Raw genomic sequence first — 23,485 nt, 5'->3', positions numbered from 1 at the left:
CTATCCTGGTACCTATCCCAGCCCCTATCCCATTCTCTATCCTGGTACCTATCCCAGTCCCATTCCCTATCCTGGTACTTATCCCATTCCCAGTCCCTATCCTGGTACCTATCCCATTCCCTATCCTGGTACCTATCCCATTCCCTATCTTGGTACCTATCCCAGTCCCTATCCCATTCTCTATCCTGGTCCCTATCCCAGTCCCATTCCCTATCTTGGTACCTCTCCCAGTCCCTATCCCATTCTCTATCCTGGTCCCTATCCCAGTCCCATTCCCTATCCCAGTCCCTATCCCATTCTCTATCCTGGTCCCTATCCCAGTCCCATTCCCTATCTTGGTACCTATCCCAGTCCCTATCCCATTCTCTATCCTGGTCCCTATCCCAGTCCCATTCCCTATCTTGGTACCTCTCCCAGTCCCTATCCCATTCTCTATCCTGGTCCCTATCCCAGTCCCATTCCCTATCCCAGTCCCTATCCCATTCTCTATCCTGGTCCCTATCCCAGTCCCATTCCCTATCTTGGTACCTATCCCAGTCCCTATCCCATTCTCTATCCTGGTACCTATCCCAGTCCCATTCCCTATCCTGGTACTTATCCCATTCCCAGTCCCTATCCTGGTACCTATCCCATTCCCTATCTTGGTACCTATCCCATTCTCTATCCTGGTACCTATCCCAGTCCCATTCCCTATCCTGGTACTTATCCCATTCCCAGTCCCTATCCTGGTACCTATCCCATTCCCTATCTTGGTACCTATCCCATTCTCTATCCTGGTACCTATCCCATTCCCAGTCCCTATCCTGGTACCTATCCCAGTCCCTACCCCTGTCCCAGTCCCTGCCCCTGTTCCCGGGAGTGATCCCGGAGCCGCCCCTCCGTAGCCCCGCCCTGCCGCCTGTGACGTTGCTTCCTCCCAAGATGGCGGCGGGCTCTGTGTGATGGAGGAGCTCGGCCTCTGGCTTCACCCTTGTCCCGGTTAGAGCCCTGGCCGTCCCCCCCGGGCGTCACACAGGGAGGGCTGCCGCTCCCCGCCAGGCACCCCGGACCATCCTGCCCACCCCGGCTTGACCGTCCCTGCCGCCGCCGCCGCCTAAACACGGAATAAATTAATCCTATTCGGTAAAATCCAGCAGCAGGGAGCGAGAGGGAGAGGGAGAGGGAGAGCTTCGGGCCGCTTCGAGTGGGCAGCCGCGTCATGTATGAAGGGAAAAAGACGAAGAACATGTTTCTGACTCGGGCACTTGAGAAGATTTTGGCCGATAAGGAGGTGAAGAAGGCGCACCACTCTCAGCTGAGGAAAGCCTGTGAGGTGGCACTGGGTGAGAGGCATCTTTCCTTTATTTATAATAGACACAGGGCGCGGAGGTTTCAATTTACAAGGCAGTCTGAGCAGGAACAAAGCAATTTCTGATGATAATTTCACTCCTGATGTACGTTGCTATGTGTAGACTTGTGTCAGACAAGTGCAGGGCTCAAATCATCTGGCGTAAGGTGGTTTCCAGGTTTTGTATCTGCAAGTATGTGTTTATCAATCATCACCGACGTTTCAGTCTATTTAAAACATTATTTATTTATTTATTTAAAAAATGGGAAAGTTGAATGGTGGACAAGGGCAATTTCAGACCCCCAGGTGATACGACAAGGAAGCAAGAGCGTTTACATGTGGAATGGTCATCGCAATAGGACTCGTAATAATTTTAAAAGCGTTGTGGTGATCATTATCGAAGGTGTCTGCCTCACTACTCTACATGTGTTAGGAGGATGAGAGAAAAAGACAAATGCTGTCAGTTGATGCAAGGATGAGGCCTGGGCTAGGAGACAAGTCAACAAATACATTTAATTTTGTTTCATGCAAAGTGTATTTCTCAAATCTTTTATTTATTTCATAGAAGTTGACACATAAGCTCATGAATGTCTGATTCAGTAAAGTGAAATAATAATTAACAATGATTTTCAGATGTTAATGTATAAGTGATATGCTTTAGATTTATTTATTTCATTTAAGTTATATGTGTTAAATTGATCTTGAATGAATAAGTTTGCATTATTTTTTATTTGCTTTAGAATCTAACATTGCTTTTTATGTGGTAATAACTATTCTAGCTATTTAAAAAATTGACTCTTTACTGCAGACAATAACTGTGTCTGAGAGAAGTTTTAACTGACAGTAAGGAGTGCAGCCACATTTGAAACAGAATGAAAGATGTTCATCCATGACATTTTCTATATTATACTGTGTATTCCTACATGAAGTCAGAGTGACTCATCTGATTCTGTGTTTCTCCTTCCAGTCTGTTTAGAATTCTAGTTGAATTCATATTGCTGCTGATCACATTTGTAAGCTAGATCAGTGATCATGTTAATTTTTGTGAAGCACTGTGAATTTTTAATGAAGAGGCCACAAAAGGCAAGATATTTATTGAGTACACTGAAATACTCATGTTGATTGCTTTTAGACTAATGAAATGAGAGTGACTAAAAATCTTGGAATAATGAGTTAAACAGATTAATTGGGAAGGCCTTGGTTGGTATGGATCTTTTTGGTGTAATAAGCATGTTCAGTACGTAGAGGATAATAATGCATTTGCTTGAATCTGGGAATGATTTTCAATTGGAAGAATTATTTGGATTAGTTTGATTTTGAAGAACAGCTGAAATAGAATGTGCAGGTTATTTGAAGAAAATGCTGAACTAGTATGCAGCATGTGGAAACTATAGTAGATGTTAAATTAATTATTCATGTAATCAACCCTTCAGTCTAACACCAGAACATTGTATAACGTGGTGCAGTTTGTTTCAGGTGTCTTGATTGCTTTCCTGAAATTTTAGATCATGTTTTGCTGAAATTATTTTTCTTTATCACCAATTGTACAAAACTACAGTAGAGGCTCATCCATTAGTGAGATTATTGTGTCCCCCAATATGATTTATTTAGCCCAGTTTTCATCATTAAGCCTGTATTTTTGAAGTTTCAGTTATATGGAAGGAATCCATTTGATTGTGATAACAACAGCTTAAAAGTAAAAACAGCTATTTGTTGAGTCAATATTTTTTGCACTGAGTGCCTCTTTTGAAAAGTAATATTTCATATTCCACCTTAACTATGTTGAACAGTGTAGATGTAAATTCTCATGCTACAAATGTGTAATTGTTGTCTGTCATCGCTTAATATTTCTGCACATTCTGATTTTGGAGCTCAGAAATATTAAAACTGTACGCTGGTTTTGTTTTGTCCATTCAAAGTAATTTATATGCTTTTATGTTGTTAAGTGACTCCTTTGCAAAAGACCCTTGTTTATTGGAATGTATAGCTTTTCCTGCTAGGATTTAGGAGGGACTATGTCCAGGATTCCTGGAGCTAAGCAGGTAATTATGCATTGTCATATAATGATAGTGGAGGAGGGCAAAGAGGTCTATGTGTCTGCAACAAACTGTCTTGACAGAACAACAGCATCCAAGCATTTTGAACCGCATTTGGACTATCTCATTGACAGCTTTGACTGTATACTAAATCTGATCCAAAGCACTTGTTTAAATGTAATATTTAATTAACTGAAACTGTATAATGGAAAATATTTTTCTGTAGTTGATGTTAGTGAATCTTTATTTAGTGGAAGAGCTATTAAAACAGTAGAATATAGATTAGTTTAATTGGTTCATATTTTACTTCCATGCGTAGCAAATAAAAAAGGGAAGACATCTCAATTTGTCCGTTTACAGGATTATTTGTTTTCTGTCATTTAGTTCGACATCTAGATTATATAGATGTATATATTTTTCTTACCTGCAGTTGTTAACATCACCATTGCCCATAGAGTCTGATAGGTCATGATACTTTAGTGGTTTATCAGCATCCATTTACAAAGCTAGGATCTTTCACCATATATTGTTAGACTTGCCAAGGACACAATTGCTTCAGTGTGGTTTTAAAGTTAGTAGCAGCACTACTACTGAGTTGAGCTGGCCGAGTGTTAAAGAAAAAGCTGCTAGGTTGGGTCTGTGATGGGTGGTAAGGGAATCAACAAGAGGGAAAAACTTCAGTCAACCCCAGCCTTATCAGTCTACCTGTTACATCCCCTGTCCATTATCTACTCAGGAGGAGTTACCATGTCTCAGTCATTGTGGATACCCTCTGTCATACCATGTGACACCACCACTGCTCTAACTACAACAATTTTTGAAAAGGTCTAGCAACCAAAAACAAAGCATTCATGAGGCTAAGTGGGCCATCATCAGCATTGGAATTATATCCAACCACAATCTGAATACTCAAGCCCAGCATATCCATTCCACCATTACTATCTAGTGGAAGGTCAATTTTGCTTCAATGAAGAGAACAGAGCATCAGGCACACCAGCAGGCCCAACTAAGAATGAGCTAAGTGATCCCACAACTAACAAGGCAGTTTTAAGCTCTGCACTCCTGCCACATTCAGCTCTGCACTCCTACCACAAACAACTAATTGGAGGTAGATCCTCCACATGTATCCCCATCCTCAGTGTGGGGGAGTCCAGCAAATCAGTGCAAAAGTGAAGACTGAAGTATTTACATCCATCTTCAGCCAGATTACTGAGTGGATGATTCTGGCCTCATTTTGCGATCCCCACTATTACAAATGCCATCCTTCAATCACTTTGATATGAAGAAATGGCATCTATCTAGCAATGTGGAAACATTTGCAGCCATGTCCTATCCACAAGAAGGACAAATTCAAACTGACCAGTTACCATGCCAGCTGGCTACCTTTGGTCATGAGCTAAATGATAGAAGAGATTTTTGATAGTGACTATAAAGTACCACTTGGCTAGCAATAACCTGTTTACTGATGCTCAGATTGGGTTCAGTCAGGCCACTCAGCTCCTGACCTCATTACAGCCTTGGTTCAAACTTCGCAAATGAGCTGCTGAACTCCAGAGATGAGAGTGGCTGCCCTTCACATCAAGGCAACATTTGGCCAAATATAACATCAAAGACCCCAAACAAAACTAGAGTCATCTGAAACTTTGGGGCAAACTCTGCTTATTGGGGTCAGACCTTGTCCAAAGGAAGATGGTTGTTGTTGGAGGTCAGCCATTTCAGTTCCTGTATGGGTAATAAATACTGACTTGGCCAATGACATCTACATCCTCTGAATAAAAAATTGAACATCACTAAAGCAGGTCCTCAAGGTAGTATCCTTGACTCAGCCATCTGTAGCTGCTTCATCAGTCACCTTTCTTCCATCTTCAGGTCAGAAGTGAAGATCTTCGCAGCTGATTGGTGTCGAGCATTATACATTCACAGCTCTTCAGATACTGAGCCAGTCCATGGCCATATGCAAGACCTGGACAACATTCAGGCTTGGGCTGATAAGCAGCAAATGTGATGTAATTTAGAGTTTAAATTTTGAGTTAGTGGCATGTGGGTTTTGATGTGTAGGGGGTTTCATGATTAACTTGAGTCCTTATTGGAGCCATGATTCTTTTTATACCTGTGCGAGAGAATGAGTCCCTGGGGTAAAAATGGCAATTTGTTTGCATTGGGAAAGTTTCATGCTTGGATAGAGTAAACATTTAAGGAGCAGTTAACTGTTTAGAAGGAACAGTAATTTTTCTTAAGGGAAAAACCCATCGCTTCGAAAGCTTCATTTTTTTTAGTTTGCAGTCTTGATTGAAGTTATACATTGGAACAGGAGTTAGCCCTTCGAGTCTGCTCCACCACTCAATAAGATCATGGGTGATCTGTGACCTAACTCCATGTGCCTGCTTATTAAAATATTGTCTGTCTCAGATTTAAATTTAGCAATTGAATTAGCATTGGCTGCTGTTTGAGGGAAGCGTTCCAAACCTTCACTACTCTTTGCATTTGAAGTGTTTTCTAACATCCCTCCTGAATGGTCTGGCACTAATTCTTAGATTATGCCCCTGGTTCTAAATCTTCAAACAGTGGAAATAGTTTATCTACCCCGACTTTCCCTGTTAATATCCTGAAGACCTTGATAGAGCACCCCTTAGACTTCTAATTTCTGTAGAGTAAAGGTCTAATTTGTTTAATCAATCATAATTTAAGCCCTGAAGTTCAGGTGTCATCCTTGTAAACCTGTGTTGAGCTTCTGCCTAGGCGGAAGGTGTGGTACTCTGATCTGTTTTCTGTACTCTAAGTGAGTATAACTAGGGTTTTTTAATAATTGCTGCATAATGTCTGCATCCCTATATTCCAGCCTTTTAGGTATGAAAATCAGCATTCCCTAAGCCAACTTGACTATTTTCTGCACCTGTTAGTGGCATTTTTAAAGAACCATACACCTAAAACCTGCAAATCCCATTGCACATCCACTGTATTTAACTTTGTGTCTTTTAAAAATACCCTGACTTTATCCTTTTTTGCTTAAAAATGGATGATGTCCCACTTTGTTTATATTAAAATCTACTTGCCACAACTTTGCCCATTCACCTAATCTGTCAATATCAATTGTAATTTTATTCTGTCATCAACGCTATCAACAATGCTGCCCAGTTTTGGATATTTGACTTTTAATACCATTATCAAAACCATTAACAAATACCATGAATAATTGAAATCCCAGTCCACATCCCTGCCGAGCACCACTAGTCATGCCCTGCCAGTTTGACTACTTGCCCATTATTTCAACTCTGTTTCCTCTCATGCGACCGATTTCCTATCGGTTCTGTTGACTTCCACCTTAGTGAACAGTGTGGGACTTTAGGAAGTGTCTTCTGGAAGTTAATATGAACAACGATTTACCTTTATCCATCACCTGTATCATCTCTTTAGAAAACTGAGGTTTGTTAGGCAAGACCTGCCCTCCATGAACTCATACTGACTATCCCTGATTAACTGAAAATTTTCAGGGTGATCAGTTACCCTACCTTTGATTGTTGAGTTCAACAATTTCCCCACTGTAGATGTTACACTAACTGATCTGTAATTTCTTGCTTCCCCCTGTCATCCTTAAAGAGCAGAGTGGCATGAGCAAATTCCCAATCCAGAGGTACAATTCCTGAATCCAAGGAACTCTGATGCTCTAACAATTCTCTTTCAGTGTGCTCTACTACCTCTCTCAACACTCGTGGATGAAAACCATTAGATCTTGGGGATTTGTCACTCTTTAGATCCATTAATTTCCCCATTATTGGTGATTTACTTAAGCTCATTTTCTGTAAACCCTGTCCCTGATCCTCTGTTAATTTCTTTGGGACTTCCATTGAGCTATCCTCCTCCTTTTGTTGTGAAAACTGAAATGAAATGTATTAAACAGTTCTTCCCAGAGAAAGGGATTAACTCAGAAAAGTTAAGAATTAGGTTACCTCAATGGAAAGGTTTTAGTTTGAAAGTTTCAGACCAGAAATGGCTAGTTAGACCTCCTAAAGGGGTTATTCAAAGTCTAAGCTTTGTTGTGTGACTGTATCAAGGAAGACAATATCAGTCTCTTAATTTTAAAAAAAATTCCAGTCTTAGGTTAAATCCATAGATGTGATAAGAAGCAAATGCTCTCTAGTCACAGAATCATGGAGTCATAGAGATGTACAGCACGGAAGCAACTTGTCCAGCTGACCAGATATCCCAACCCAATTCAGTCCCACCTGCTAGCACCTGGCCCATATCCCTCCAAACCCTTCCTATTCATATACCCTTCCAGATGCCTTTTAAATGTTGCAATTGCACCAGCCTCCACCACATCCTCTGGCAGCTCATTCCATACACGTACCACCCACTGGGTGAAAATGTTGCCGCTTAGGTCTCTTTTATATCTTTTCCCTCTCACCCTAAACCTATGCCCTCTAGTTCTGGACTCCATGACCCCAGGAATAATACTTTGTCTATTAATCCTATCCATGCCCCTCATGATTTTATAAACCTCTACCAGGTCACTTCTCAGCCTCCAATGCTCCAGGGAACCTCTCCCTATAGTTCAAATCCTCCAACCCTGGCAACATCCTTGTAAATCTTTTCTGAACCCTTTCAAGCTTCACAACATCTTTCCAATAGAAAGGAGACCAGAATTGCATGCAATATTCCAACAGTGGCCTAACCAATGTCCTGTACAACCGCAACATGACCTCCCAACTCCTGTACTCAGTATTCTGACCAATAAAGGAAAGCATACCAAACGCTGCCTTCACTATCCAATCTACCTGTGACTCCACTTTCAAGAAGTGGACCTGCACTCCAAGGTCCCTTTGTTCAGCAACACTCTCTAGGACCTTACCATTAAGTGTATAAGTCCTGCTAAGATTTGTTTTCTCAAAATGCATTTATCTAAATTAAACTCCATCTGCCACTTCTCTGCCCATTGGCCCATCTGATCAATAGCCTGTTGTAATCTGAGATAACCCCCTCCGCTGTCCACTACATCTCCAATTTTGGTGTCTGGTGTTTGAATGCTATAAAAAAAGTGGTTTTGGGATAAATGGGATTGTATTTATACTGTATGTTTCATACCGTTTAAATGATGTTACATGCAAATAGTTTGCATCATTCTTTTATTACTTTTTTGTGTAATACATTTCTGTTTTACTGTTGAAATTGTTTCAATGAAAGCACATCTTGAGAAATAAACTATGATCTATCAAGCCAGATTTCAGTCTGGGATCATAAAAGTTGCTGGCTTTTATGAGGTTTGACTTCTGGATTTAAGAGAGATTTGTGTCTGTCTCTTATAAAATACTGGGTATCTGATGGTTTTGGACATTAAAACAGCTGTGTTGTGAAGTTTTGAAAATGGCTTTGCATGTGACTAAGATTTTTCTGAAAATGGAGGATATAATGGATTATTTGAAATCTTTGACTAAATCTAAACTGAAAGAGCAGATAAATTGAAGGTGGAAGTAAAAGCAGGATACAGTAACTGCTTCGGTAATTATCAAACATTTCGAATTGGATGAAAGGAAACCTGAAATTGGGATGCTAAAGCTGGAATTAGCTAACATCGTTAGAAATGAATAGACTTGGTTTAGGAAAACAATGCAGGATAATGAAATTTGAGAAAGGAAAGCAGAGGGTAATGGACATGGTCACTGGAAAGGGAGGAAAAGGAAAATAGGAAATGGAATTTTAAAAAGTGAACTCCAAACAGAAGGACATTGTAGTGAACATGAATTTGTCAAAGAAAAGCTTAGAGTAAATGAGCAAGGTGCAGGTAATATGTTGTTCAATGCTTCTGATTTCAGTGTGAGGGCTTTAAGTAACAACCTGTGTACTGCCTAAATTTATTGAGGGTGAGGTCAAAAGGTCTTTTGCCTTATGGGGGAGAGAGAGCTATTCAGATAAAGTGGCCAAAAGAGGTTTGGACTCTTTAATGTTACAAAGTGTTTTGACTTGTACAGCAGCTATGAGTGTGCACATATTTTTCAGAATAAAAATCTGCAGAGTTCAAAGCTCTCAAAAAGGCAATACTCAATGCTTTTGAGCAGTTTCCGTAAACTTGTCAATTAATCCTAATCAGACATTTGAAGACTTTTCAAGGGAGAAAGAAATGCTGTAGGATCAGTGATTTAGATCATTCAAGCTAGAGAAAAAAAAACGAGAATGAAGGGGAAATTATGATCATGGATTAATTCAGAAATAGCATTCCTGCAAATTCAAAACTTTCTTAGCGGAGTGTTAAATATTCAAGATCAGAGCAGCAGCACTTCTGTGACATCTATGATATCTTGCACAAGCAGTTGAAGTTGGGGAGATAGCCTTTTGGAAATCCACAAAGAAGATGGAGGAATAGGCAATCTGTGGATGGAAAAGGTGCTGGTTTTAGAGAACAGAGAGAAAGACACTCCCCAAGATAAAGAGAAAGATTAGAATCTAAAGGTGATATCACAGAATTGTTAGGGCAGGAGCAGGCCATTTAAAACCATAGTGTTTGCATGGGGTTTTCAGGTGAGCATCATTAACTTGTACTTTCTGCTGCTTTTTCTCTTTGTCCTTGCACAGTGGTTCAATCTAAATAATCATACCACGCCTTCTTGAATACTTCAACTGAACTAGCCTCCTCGACTTTTCAGGCAGTGCATTCTACATCCTAATTACTTGTGTTTGAATTTTTTAAAATATGCAAATTAACATGCTTCCATTGTAATAAGATGAGACATACTAAAGCTAATTGCTAGATATTAAATGAGACATGTATTACAGTTGTAGGAATGTCTAAAGAAACTTCAGGCAAGAGGCATCGGGAAAGACAATAGGTATTAAAACTGTGGCGGTAGTACAAAGAGAACTTGTTTCCTTAAAATTTACTAAAAAGGGAGACGTAGCTTAGGACAGTCATGAGAATTCTTATTTCAAGGTTAACTGAAAGTTCTAAGTATATTATTATGAAAGAAAAGGTATAAAGGAGGCAAGCCAACAAAGGTATTGAGAGAGACTGGAGCAAATCAGTCACTGATGCCACCTGATGGAGCTACTCACCTCCTAGAGGGTTAGTGAAGGAAATAATATGAATCAAAGGTATAGAAGGGAGATACAAACTAGTCTCATTGTGCAGAGTTGAGCTAAAGAATGACTTAGTAATTTGGGAAGTTGTAGTGGGAATAGTGAAATATATTCCAACAAAAGGAATACATTTAATTTTGGGAAATGATTTGTTAGGTTCAAGAATATTGGTCTCTCCAGTGGAGATCAGAGAAACTGGCAGGTACCAGGAGAAATATCTGGATTGTTTCCTGACTCTGCTGTGACTACTTCTCCAGCCCGTGCAATTAGACAGGAAGAAGAGGAGTCGGTGAAACCTTGAGATGAATTGGAAATTCGTGTGCAATACAGTTCTTGAAAAGTTATCTAAACTGTATGAAGATGAAGACTGTGAAGCTGTTTCTCTTATCTTTTTGAATAGAAATGCAGCAAATTGGTTTGGTTTAGAATTCAATCAGACAGCTTCCTCTAGAAATTAATTAGAATCAATGTCTGAGTGTTATTACTTGAAAGTCAAGATATGGTGCTGGAAAAGCACAGCAGGTGGAGGAGCATTCGAGGAGCAGGAGAATCGACGTTTCAGGCATAAGCCCACCGAGGGCATGTTCTTTTCCAGCACCACACTTTCGACTCTGATCTCCAGCATTTGCAGACCTTACCTTTTCCTGTTATTACTAGAAAGCAAAGTATTAATGAGAAAATTGTGACAAGTTCAAACACTAGTGGGTTAGGAAGGAGTAGTTGTCTGTCAGTGACAGTTCCATCTGATTATCATATTTGAGTGGCTCACAAATTCCAATAGCAGTTCATTTGGGTATGAACGAAAAGAAAAGGCTAGATATAAAACATAATTAGCCAGAATTACATAAAATTGTGATCAAATTTTGCCATGAACAGAAATCTAATCTTTTAATGTTTATGGATGTTTCCCCAAGACTTCCTGAAGCATTATCTTTGGAGGAAAAAAAAGTGCAGAAGTGACAGTGGAAATTATAGTTCAGTTTTTTTTACATAAGGTATGGATTACCCAGAAAAAGCAATCCAATCAAGGTTCATGTTTCATGTCAAAGATGTTCAAAGAAGTGATGACTTGTTTTGGAATAAACTAAACTACACTATTTGCTTATCATCCACAATCTGGAGATGCATTTAAATAATGACATCAAACTTGAACACTGTGATTTGAGCTTATTGTCAAAAATATGCTGATGGTTGGGATAAGGAATTCCTTTGCTGCTGTTTACAATAAGAGACACTTCTAATGAGTCTGCACAATTTAGTCCTTCCGAATTAATATGTGGCCATAATATGAGAGAACACTTAAATTAATTAAAGAAAAATTGATAAGCTAATGAGTACATTTCCAACTGATATTTCAAATTTCAGAGAGGCACTGACCAAATTTTGAGAGTTGGCTAAACAGCATTGGAAAATGTTCAACCAAAATAAAAAATAGAGCCAAAGTTTAATATTCTGTTGCCTGAGACAAGGTGCTGATGTTGTTACCTGCCTCTGTGGAACTATTAACAGTAAGGTTTGCTGACTGGACGTTATCAAATCATAAAGAAATTCAATTATGTTAATTATGTGGGAAGAAAGCAGAAGTAACATTTGGGCTGGTGACTCTTTATCATTTCTGATTCAGAGGCACTGGACTCAAAATGTCAACTCTGTTTTCTTTCCATAGATTTCTATGTTTCTCCAGCAATTTTTGTTTTTGTTTCAGATAAGACTATGAGAACTAAGAGTAGGAGTAGACTGTCTGGCCCTTTGAGCCTGCTTCGCCACTCAATAAGGTCATGGCTAATCTTTTAATGGGCTCAGCTCCATTTACTCATGTTTTCACCATATCCCTTACTTTTTAAAAAAAAAATTAAAAGCAATTACTGAAGTACTGACAACTACTTCTTTGGACAAGGAATTTCATAGATTAACAGTTTTCTGGGTGGAGAAGTTCCTTCTCAGTTCAGTCCTCAACCTGCTTCCTCTAATCTGGAGGCCATGCCCTCTTGTCCTAGTCTCACCTACCAGTGGAAACACCCTAACTATTTCTAGTTTATAGATTCCCTTGATAAATTTATGTTTCTATTAGACCCCGCCCCCACCCCGGCCCCCCCCCCCTTTCTTCTGAATTCCAATGAATATAATCCCAGTCTACTTCACCTCTCCTCTTAAACCAACTCCTTCAACTCCTGAATCAACTTGATGAACCTCCTCTGCACCCCCTCCAGGGCCATTACATCCTTCTTTCAATAAGGAGACCAAAACTGCACACAGTTCTCCAGGTGTGGCCTCACCTGTACCTTGTACAGCAGTAACATTACCTCTCTGCTTTTAAACTCAACCCCTTTCGCAATGAAGGACAAAATTCCATTTGCCTTCCTAATTACTTGTACCTGCAGACCAACCCTCTGTGACTCATGCACAAGGACACCCAGGTCCCTTTGCAAATGTTGTGCTGCAACTTTTTACCATTAAAGTAATTTATTTTGCTGTTACTCCTACCAAAATGAATGACTTCACATTACTAACATTGTATTCCATCTGCTAGACCTTTGCCTACTTACTCAATGTATCTATGTTCTTCTGCAAAGTTTCACAGTCCTCTGCACAGTTTGCTCTGCCACTCAACTTAGCGTCGTTGGCAAATTTTGACATCATACACGTGGTCCCCCAGTCCAAAGCATCTATATAAATTGTAAACAATGGTAGTCCCAACACTGGTTCCGGAGGCACAACACTAGTCATTGATTGCCAGCCAGAATAAGACTCACTTATCCCCACTGTTTGCTTCCTGTCAGTCAACCAATCCTCTATCCCTGCTAATACTCTACCCCTAACATCATGCATCCATATCTTATGCAGCAGCCTCTTCTGCAGCCCCTTGTCGAAGGCCTTTTAGAGATCTTGGTACAGCACATCCGCTGGGTTCCCCATTGTCCACCTTGCTTGAAATGTCTTCAGAGAATTCCAAAAGTATGACCTGCCCTTCAGGAACCCATGCTATGTCTGTACAATGGGGCAATTTCTTTCGAGGTGCCCTGCTATTTCTTCCTTGATAATAGACTCAAGCATCTTCCCCTTTACAGAGGTTAAGCTCACTGGTCTGTAATTCCCCATCTTTTATCTACTTCTCTTTTTAAACAGTAGTGTCACGTCTACTATTTTCCAATCTGTTAGGACTACCCCAGAGTCCAGCGAATTTTGGATAATTACCACCAGTCCACTTTTTATTTCTCCTGCCATCTCTTTTAGTACCCTGGGATGCATTCCATCAGAACTAGGAGACCTATCTACCTTTAGCTCCATTAGCTTACCCAACGCTAACACTTCCATCATAATAATAATTGTTTCCAAGTCCTCAGCTACGTTCGTCTCTTCGTTGCTTACTGGTATGTTATTAGTACCCTCCACTGTGAAGACCAATGCAAAGTACCTGTTTGATGCATCAGCTATTTCATCATATCCCATAACTAACTGCCCCTTCTCATCCTCTAAAAGACCAACAAAAACTTTTGCTATCTGTCTTTATATTCTGTGCTAGTTTTTTTGGTCATAATCTTTTCCTTATAGCTCTTTCAATGGCTTTCTGTAGACCTTTAAAGTTTTCCCAATCCTCTAGATTCCTGCTGTTTTTAGCCACTTTATACGTCTTCTCCTTCACTTTGCTAGCCTGCCTATTTTCCTTAGACATCCATGGCAGATTAACCCCCCCCCCCCCCCCCCCCCCCCCCCCCCACACCCACCCCACACCCCCCACAGTCCTTCCTTCTCACCAGAATATACTTCTGCTGAGCACTGCTCATCAACTGTCGCTCCAAAAAGTCTCTGTTTCTAGTCTACTTTAGCCAGGTCCTCCCTCATTCTATCATAGTCCCCCTTATTCAAGCACAGGACCCTGGTATATTTCATTTTATCTTCACACTATCCAGCTGTATTTCCAATTCAACCACACTGTGATCATTCCTTCCAAGAGGGTCCCTGACTCGGTTATTAATTATTCCTATCTCATTATATAGGACCTGATCTAGGATAGCTTGGTCCCTTGTCAGTTCCATTACATATTGTTCAAGAAAACTATCACTGTTGCACTCAGTGAACCCCTCCTCAAGGCTACCCTGACCGAGCTGGTTCAATCAATCTACATGCAGATTAAAATCCCCCCCCCCCCCCCCCCCCCCCCCCCCCCCGCCCACTGGTTCCATATTGGTTCAGGTGGAGACCGTCCCATCGGTACAGTTCCCCCAGTTCCAAAATTGATGCCAATGCCCCATGAAGTAGAATCCCTCTTTCCCACACCACTCCCTTAGCCATGTATTTACATCCCTAATTTTCTTGTCCCTAAGCCAATTTGCATGTGGCTCAGGCAGTAATCTGGAGATTATGGCCCTTGAGAACCTGTTCCTTAATTTTGTTCCTAATGCTCAATAATCCCCGAACATCCTCTCTTTGCCTATGGTGTTAGTTAAGATGTTCAGCATCTGCTGTTCTTTGTTTCATTTCTATGTAAATTATGTACTGAGTTCTCCAGAAAGAGAAAAAAAGTCAGGAAGCCTGTCATTTTAACAATTTAAAGAGATGATAGTAATGATATTTGGGAGAATGTGTTCTTACATAATGAAAGAGAAAGTTAGTGAAAGAAAAGATATCAGAGCCATTGAAGAATGAGTCAGAAATGGAAAATACAGAATTGACCTTCCACGGATTAGATTGGATGATGCAAGGTGCTTAAAAGATTGTATTGCATTATGTTTTGTCTTGCAGAAAACTATTGAAGTGACTTACAAAAGCTATTCAAAAGTTGTAAAGTAGCTTGTAGGAATAGACCAGGAAAATAGATTTTGGCTGTTAATGATGAGTGAGGTAAAATATTGTGTTTATGATGGACAATGACATTATTGTGTAGAGACTTAGTAGCAAGAGGTCATATGTTGTGTCAGCGATGACATAGTGGTACTATCACTAGACTGTTATCAACAGACCTAGATAATGTTCTGGGGATCTAGGTTTAAATCCCACCATGGAATTTGAATTTAATAATAATTTGGAAATAAAAGTTCACTGACCGTGAAGCCATTATCGAAACACATCTGTTACACCAATGCCCTTGAGGGAAGGAAATTAGATTAGATTAGATTCCCTATAGTGTGGAAACAGGCCCTTCGGCCCAACAAGTCCACACCGACCCTCCGAAGAGTAACCCACCCAGTCCCATTTCCCTCTGGCTAATGCACCTAACACTATGGGCTATTTAGCATGGCCAGTTCACCTATCTTTGGACCTGTGAGAGGAAATCGGAGCACCTGGAGGAAACCCATGCAGAAACAGGAAGAATGTGCAAACTCCACACAGACAGTCATCCAAGGCTGGAATCGAACCTGGGACCCTGGTGCTGTGAGGCAGCAGTGCTAACCACTGAACCACCGTACCGCCCTACCTGCCATCCTTACTTGGTCTGGCCAACATGTGACTCCAGACCAACAGAAATGTAGTTGACTCTTAATTGCCTCCTGGGCACTTTGGGATGCCTAGTGGTAACACCCAAATCCAAATAGTGAATTTTAAGATTGTGTAATGAGAATATCTTTGAAAGATACATTTTCATTCTTATATAAATATTTATTTTAGAGTTTAGATTTTTAACTAGTGGCATCTGGTTTATGTCTATGTTTATGAGGGGGTTTAACAATCAACCTGTTCATATTTCTGGAGCCATGATTATTTTGCAAACCATTGTGAAAGGGAGGTTTTGTGATAATGGGAATTGGTTTGCATTAGGAGATTCTCACAAGTAGATAAAGTAAAAATTGAGGAAAATTAGCTTGCTTTGTGTTTAGAAAAATGATTTTTTTTCTTGCAATGTGTCATTCATAATATTGTGCTTTTTTGTATTCTGTTCATGACACTTGGGCATTGTAGGACAGGCAGCAATTATTACCTACCCTTGAATTGTGTTTAAAAAGATGGTGAGCTTAATTGGTGCCTTAGCTGTCAATGTGGTGTGGATGCACACACCACACTCTTTGGGAGGTAGTTCTGGACTTTTACCCATCCGTGATGAGGGAATGACAATGTTTCCAAGTCAACTGATGTTTAAATTGGAGGGGAACCTACTGATGGTGTTTCAATGCCTTTGCTTCACGTACTTTTCTTTGTGGTAGATGACTCAAGATTGAAAGTGAGTTTGGAAGATCTTGGTGAGATGTCACACTGCATTTTTTTTAGATGGTACACATGGCTGCTCCAGTGCATCGATGGTGGAAAAGTGTGTGTTTAAAGTGGTGGGTTGATCTTAAATCTGAATTCACTTTGCGTGTGAGTTTTGTTTGCATATTAAAATAATAATGGCAAATATGATTTAAATACAAAAATATACAGCAGCAAGTAGTGAATGGAATAACACACATCCAGTCTCTCAAGTGTCATCTGGAGTATTGTGGCCTCATCTGGAGTATTGTGTGCAGTTTTGGTCGCCATACTATAGGAAGGATGTGGAGGCATTGGAACGAGTGCAGAGGAGGTTTACCAGGATGTTGCCTGGAATGGTAGGAAAATCTTATGAGGAAAGGCTGAGGCACTTGGGGCTGTTCTCATTGGAGAAGAGAAGGTTTAGGGGAGATTTGATAGAGGTGTATAAGATGATTAGGGGTTTAGATAGGGTTGACACTGAGAACCTTTTACCGCTAATGGAGTCAGGTGTTACTAGGGGACACAGCTTTAAATTAAGGGGGTGTAGATTCTTTACACAGCGGGTTGTGAGTTCATGGAATGCCCTGCCAGTAGCAGTGGTGAACTCTCCTTCTTTATGGTCATTTAAGCGGGCATTGGATAGGCATTTGGAAGTTATTGGGCTAGTGTAGGTTAGGTAGGATTCGGTCGGCGCAACATCGAGGGCCGAAGGGCCTGTACTGCGCTGTATCTTTCTATGTTCTATGTTCTATGTCCTTTACCCATTCAATAAAATCATGGCTGATATCTGCCTCAGTTCCACTTTGCTGCATGCTCTCCCTATCACTTGATTCTCTCAGAGACCAAATCTTTCTATCTTGATCTTAACTAGATTCAGCAGTGGGAGCTTCTATAACTCTCTGGGTACAGAATTCCAAAGGTTCAGTACTTTATGAAAAAAATTCTCGTCATCTCAGTCCTAAATGTAAACTATAAACTGTGCCCTATGCTTTAGATTCTCCTAGCAGGTGAAAAGCCTTCTAATTCTGCCTTGTCAAGTTTCTTCAGAGTCGTGTATGTTTCAGTCTTGCTTCTAAATTTCAAAATATATACTCTAATAAATGAGCCTGTCATCCCCAGAAACATTTTAGTGGCTGCCAACAAGGCAAATATATTGTTCTTAGATATGGAGACCTGAACTGTGAACAGCATTCCAGATGTGGTCTCACCAAAGTCCTATACAATTTTAACAGGAGTTCCTTTTCTTGTACTTCAGTTCCTTGGATTAAAGACTAGCATGCAACTTGCCTTTCTAATTGCGTGTTGTAATATTATGTTGATTTTCTATATCCTTGTGAGAGTACATTCAAAACCTGTTTGAACATTACTATTTAAAGTTTCACACGTTTGAAACAAAAAATGATTTCTAAACTAACTACCAAAAAGTGACTTAACTCAAACTTTTGTGCATCATACTCCACCTGTTATTTTGTTGCCCACTCTCTTAATCTATATTTCTTTGCAGCTTCCTTGTGTCCTTGTGACAGCTTACATTTTCATTTAGCTTTGTAGTTCTCCTTTGTTGCATTCCCGTGCGATGCCGTGTTACAGAAAATTGCTCAATAAAAATAATGAGGCCTATGGAAAGAACGGGATTAGGGGCGAACCACCAGAAATACCAGTAAAAATCAAAACAAAATTACTGGTTAGCCTAACAGAAACGATTGGAGAAAGTGAGGACTGCAGATACTGGAGATCAGAGTGGAAGAGTGGTGCTGGAAAAGCACAGCTGGGATGCTGCCTGGCCGGCTGTGCTTTTCCGAGAACACACACTTCGACTAACACAAACGATAACAGTCTAAATAAATGTTTTGCCTGTTGTATGGTACTGTATAGTGCAATTCATCAGAACCTTCAACTGATTACTCTTGATTGGCATCTATACCTGCTAGCTGCATACATTCTACCAGTCTTCTGATCCCATTCCAATGGTGACACTCTACAAGTCAGATCCCAGAATGAAACCTGCTTTGATAGATCAAGGGCTGAATCTTAATTTCTTTCGCTAAGTGTCAGTTTTGCCAAGTTTTTCAGAGGGTTTCACATCATGATGCTTGGGGATGTCTCTCACTTTATTTTACAAAACTGGCCTGATTAATTATCTTTGATGCCCTGGATGTGACAGATAATGGAAAATTGGTGCCTGTCTTTGTGGGCAGGGACATGGAGTTGCTGCTGATGGGGGTGGGGTGAGGCGTAGGCAGGGCCTCCTTTTCTCTCAGGCCAGCAGAGGAAGCCATTCTACTGGAGCCACACCAACCTGGACCAGGATTACCATTCAGGCCAGTGCACTCTCAATCATCTGAAGGAATGCACAGAATATAGGGAGAAGAACAATGACTTTTTTCACTCTGCTAGTGAAAGGGCCACCATTATCTTGTTGATAACTCACACTCAATCTATCTCTGCTACTGTACCAATTGTTTCCTGCAACATCTTTTCCATATACTCTCATCTTTGCTAACATCTAACCCCGACTAATCCTGAATCTCTTCTGCATAGCTTGCACACCCCTATATCCACACATGCACCAGAAGTTAGTGTGCCACACACTTTTCTTTCCTCACCCATTGTGTGCAGTTTCCTGACTCTGACCACCCTGAGCAGCTGACTTACCATGTCCAACCCCCTTACTGATTTTTTTTCTAGCATTTGGTTACCATTGTGATTTGTCACTGAAACAGATTCACATGAGTCTGCAGATATTCATGACATCTAAACATTTTTTTCAAGGAAAAGAGACTTTAAAAAAAAAGGTCTTAATACAAACAACTGAGCCAAGTTTCAAACTGCTCTCAACATTGTCCTTTTACTGTTAGTCAATTCCTGTGAAATTTCACTCATCTCAACTGTAAGTTTTTAAATTAGCAGATTGCTTCTGGCTCCTTGTCCTCAGGTTATAGAAACATTTTCATGATGCTTTTCCAAGTCCACTGGCAGAAACATTTCACAATACCTTTCAAGAAGCTCTTCACAAGAAAATGCACAAGGCAACTGATGGTGTGATGCTGACGTCCTCTGCGCACCGCGGCACCTAAAATTGTAAATTGCTTTGACTGCACTGGTACATTGCTTCTTATCAACAATAGTGCAGATCAAAGCCCTCACACGAGTAAAAGGACCTGATAGAAAGCAGGAACGGGGAAATATCACAGAGTAACTTTCTTAAAGTCATTTGGCATCTTCTGTGTATATGTCTACTTTTTTTTCAACCTTGCTTCCGTTATTTTCAAACTACCTGTACAAGAGGAGTTCAAAGAAAATTCTAGGTTACAGGAATGGACAATAAATTAAGATTTTCATGAACGCACCATCCCAAGAATAACCAAACAAAATGTATTCCTGGGGGTAGTGCATCTGAACACTGCAATTGTGGTAAATTAAGTTCTTAGTGGTATCAGTTCACTTTTTACTTTGTCACGTAAGTTTTATTGTGTAATCAAATGAAATATATTATTTCCTGTAATCAGAAAGTGAAATGAGTCCGGTTGTAAGGTTGCTCGCTGAGCTGGTAGATTTGTTCTAAGACGTTTCGTCACCATGCTACGCAACATCATCAGTAGAAGAGACGAAGACATGAGGGTACAATCTCAGTGAAGAGACAATCCTTTCGAATGGAGGTGAGAGAGAATTTCTTCAGCCGGAGGATGGTAAATTTGTGGAACTCACTGCCACAGAGGGCTGTGGAATCAGTTCTGAAGAAGGATCACAGGACCCAAGATGTTAACTCTGTTTTCTCTCCATGGATGCTGGCAGACATACTGAATTTTTCTAGCAATTTCTCTTCTTGTTTTTATCAGCACTGGCTATTCTGCAGTCTTCTGGGACCTTGTTTTTGGCTAAAGAGGATAATCCTAACCTTAATCTTCTCTCAAGGATCTCTGTGAAGGACCCAGCAATCTCCTCTCACTGTCCAGGGATGGATCTCATCAGGTCTCGGGACTGATCTAGTTCAATGTTTTTCAAGACACACAATGTCACCACCTCCTTAATATTGACATGCCCTAGAATGTCAACATTCCTTACTCTAATCTTAGCATTGTCTGTGTTCTTTATGGTGAATACAGACACAATGTATTCATTAATCTCCTCATACACATGCAAAATGTCTTTGGGATTCTCTTGATTCTACTTGCCAAGGACATTGCATGGCCTCTTTCAGCCCTCCTAATTTCCTTGTTTAAGTACTTTCCTGTCTCCTTTATAATCCTCAAGGGCCTTAAGTGATTTCAGTTTCCTAAACCTTACATAAGCTTCCTTTTGTTTTGACTAAACTTTCAATATCTCTTATCATCCAGGATTCCTGCATCTTGTCATCCTTATCTTTCTTTCTCACAGGTACATGCTAGTCCTAAAACCTGGTCAGCTGGCCTATGAAAGGCTCCCGCATATCAGATGTGGATTTATACTCAAGCAGCAGCCCCAAACTAATTTCTTCAGTTCTTGCCTGATACTAATATAACTAGCCTTCTCCCAGTTTAGCACTTTAATGCAGTGCCAATCTTATCCTTATTCATAACCATTTTTAAAGCTTACAGAATTGTGATAACTGTTCCCAAAGTGATCCACCACTGAAACTTTGAACACCTGGCCAGATTCCTTACCCATTACAAGGTCTGGTATGACCCCTTTGCCTGTTGGCTGATCTACATATTATTTCAAGAAATCCTCCTGGATACACCTAATAAATTCTGCCATATCTAAACTCCTGTCAGTGTTGCTTAAGTTAAATTTAACCACTACAGCACCTCTGTTGTTTTGCGATCCCTCCATGATTACCTTTTTATCTGTTGCTCTATCTCCCATTGGCTATTGGGACGCGCTATATGAGAAAGTCTTCCAATTATTTGCACTGTCTTGTTCCTGAATTCTATCTATGCCCTTGCTGGATGAACCGTCCAAGATGACCGTTGTCAATACAGCTGTTACATTCTCCTTAATCAGTAATGCAAAAGTCCCCAGTCCTTGTATATCCTTTGTGTAATGTTTTAAACATCTAAATTCTAGGTTGTTGAGCCATTTCCTCCCCCCCACCCCCCGACTCCCCACTCAACCGTTGTATATGGAGACTTATCAGATTTACTATGATGTGATCTTGTTGTGCAAGAATTTGCTGCTACTTCAACATGATAGGATCTGCTCAACAAGTAGTTGTAGTGTAAGGGGTCTGGAATTTCTATTACTTGGGAGGTGGACTTCAAAAGCAAAAGTTTGAGAGTCTTTTATATGCTACTGAAAAGGTTATCTTTCTCTTCTGGTGAAAACTTGCCATCTATAATGGATCTCTCTGACACATTGAACATTTTGTCAACTACTTTTTATTTTGGATTTTTGTACACTATTTGGAGAAAAAAGGAAAAAAGTTAGTCTTTTGTGAAATTTACAACAAGTATTACTCATTCAGTCTTCAGTTGCAGGATATTACAGCCCATATCAGTTTAAAAAAAGTGGAAGTAAATTTAAAATGGCTCTTGGCACTTCCACAGTGGGTACTGGACAACAGTAGGCTATTTTGGGTGTTAGTTTTTTGTGTACAACTTCAGTGTTTGAAACCTAGTCAATTTTACTTGCACTACTGAGTTACAACCAATAATATAAACTCAGTGCTTCCCAAACAATCTTCCAACATGACCCAAAATGCTAACAGAAACAAAATAGCAATATTCTGTATATAATCATTAAAGTTTGCACAGTATGGATCAAAATAAACCATGGATTGTGGCATAGAAGATGACCTCCGTTCTTCCCAAAAATCATGATTTTACATAAAAATGTCATATGGCTTGTATGATTGTCTCTCCTTTACAGCTACATTCTGTATATGTATGAGTAATCTCCTTTGGTCCAGTTGCTACGACTGGTGAAACAGCAAAGGGCTTGTAGAACAGGCAGACAAGCAGAAATACACAGCAGAGTTTAAGCTGTCTATTCCTAGATCAGCCATGTGACCTCTCCCTGCACACAATTCGTGCCTATACTAAGTCAGCGTGTAAATGTGCCAGGCTTTGTGGCTCTTGCCTAAAGAAATGCTTCCCAAAGTTAAGGGGTACTTTGGATTCACCATCCATCTCTTTATTGTTTGACTACATCAATCCTGTGAATCCAGGTTTGTTTCTACAGTGTCTCCTCTCCACTGTCCCCATTGCAGTTCTGGAGGAGAAGGGAGCTCATAATCCCAAACTGTTTCTGCAGTCCTTTGGGGTCACAATGTACAATTTGGGAATTGCTCATTTAAGAAGACATACTTATGTTATTACATGAAAAATAGAGTAAATTAGTAAAAAGTTCAACTGTGTTTTTATTTTGAAAATACAGCACTCATGTTGATGCCTACCCTATCAGTGCAAATAGGAGTTTCAAGCATGAACATATTTTGTTGGCCACATTTTTTGCCAGCTGGCAATCATACAAGCATACCCCCTTTTATGTAGTGACTCTGATCGTATGACCCCCTTGTTTCTCTGAAGGTCCTCAACATTCTGAAAGCACTGCGTTTTTAAAATCATCTCCCTAGATTACTTTGGCTTTTGTATCTTATATCACTGTTAACATTGACTTTTGACTTCCAGCGTTTTCATGTGTTCATCTTTGCCTTGAGATTAAAGTAAGCATTTACTAAAGCACCTGGGGAAATGAACAAGAAAGCTTGTGTGGTCATTGCTCCATGTTGTAACTGAATAAGGTTCCGTTTAGTTTTTGGATGTGATAGTGCATCATGTAAGACAATTTTAATTAAAGCTACTAACTTAATTTATTAGTTAGTGTATGAATAATAATGAGGTTGGGGAAGACAGAATCAACAGATGGGTAGCCTGTAGGAAAGTGAGTTCAAGCTCAAGATCCACTC

The 23,485-nt window shown here is 40.2% G+C and overlaps 1 protein-coding gene across 2 annotated transcripts in view; it reads left to right on the top strand.

The window, feature by feature from the left end:
• Positions 1–892: 892 nt before the first annotated feature.
• Positions 893–23,485, top strand: part of arfgef1 (ADP-ribosylation factor guanine nucleotide-exchange factor 1 (brefeldin A-inhibited)) — a 192,458-nt gene continuing 169,865 nt past the window's right edge. For both annotated transcript variants that reach the window (XM_060822700.1, XM_060822691.1), the window contains exon 1: positions 893–1,322. In XM_060822700.1, the coding sequence (XP_060678683.1) occupies positions 1,199–1,322 (124 nt within the window). In that variant the 5' untranslated portion in view covers positions 893–1,198. The remainder of the gene's footprint in view (positions 1,323–23,485) is intronic.

Source organism: Hemiscyllium ocellatum, chromosome 4, assembly GCF_020745735.1.
Source record: "Hemiscyllium ocellatum isolate sHemOce1 chromosome 4, sHemOce1.pat.X.cur, whole genome shotgun sequence".
Classification (NCBI taxonomy): Eukaryota; Metazoa; Chordata; class Chondrichthyes; order Orectolobiformes; family Hemiscylliidae; genus Hemiscyllium; species Hemiscyllium ocellatum.
This window is presented reverse-complemented; position numbering and strand designations above follow the sequence as displayed.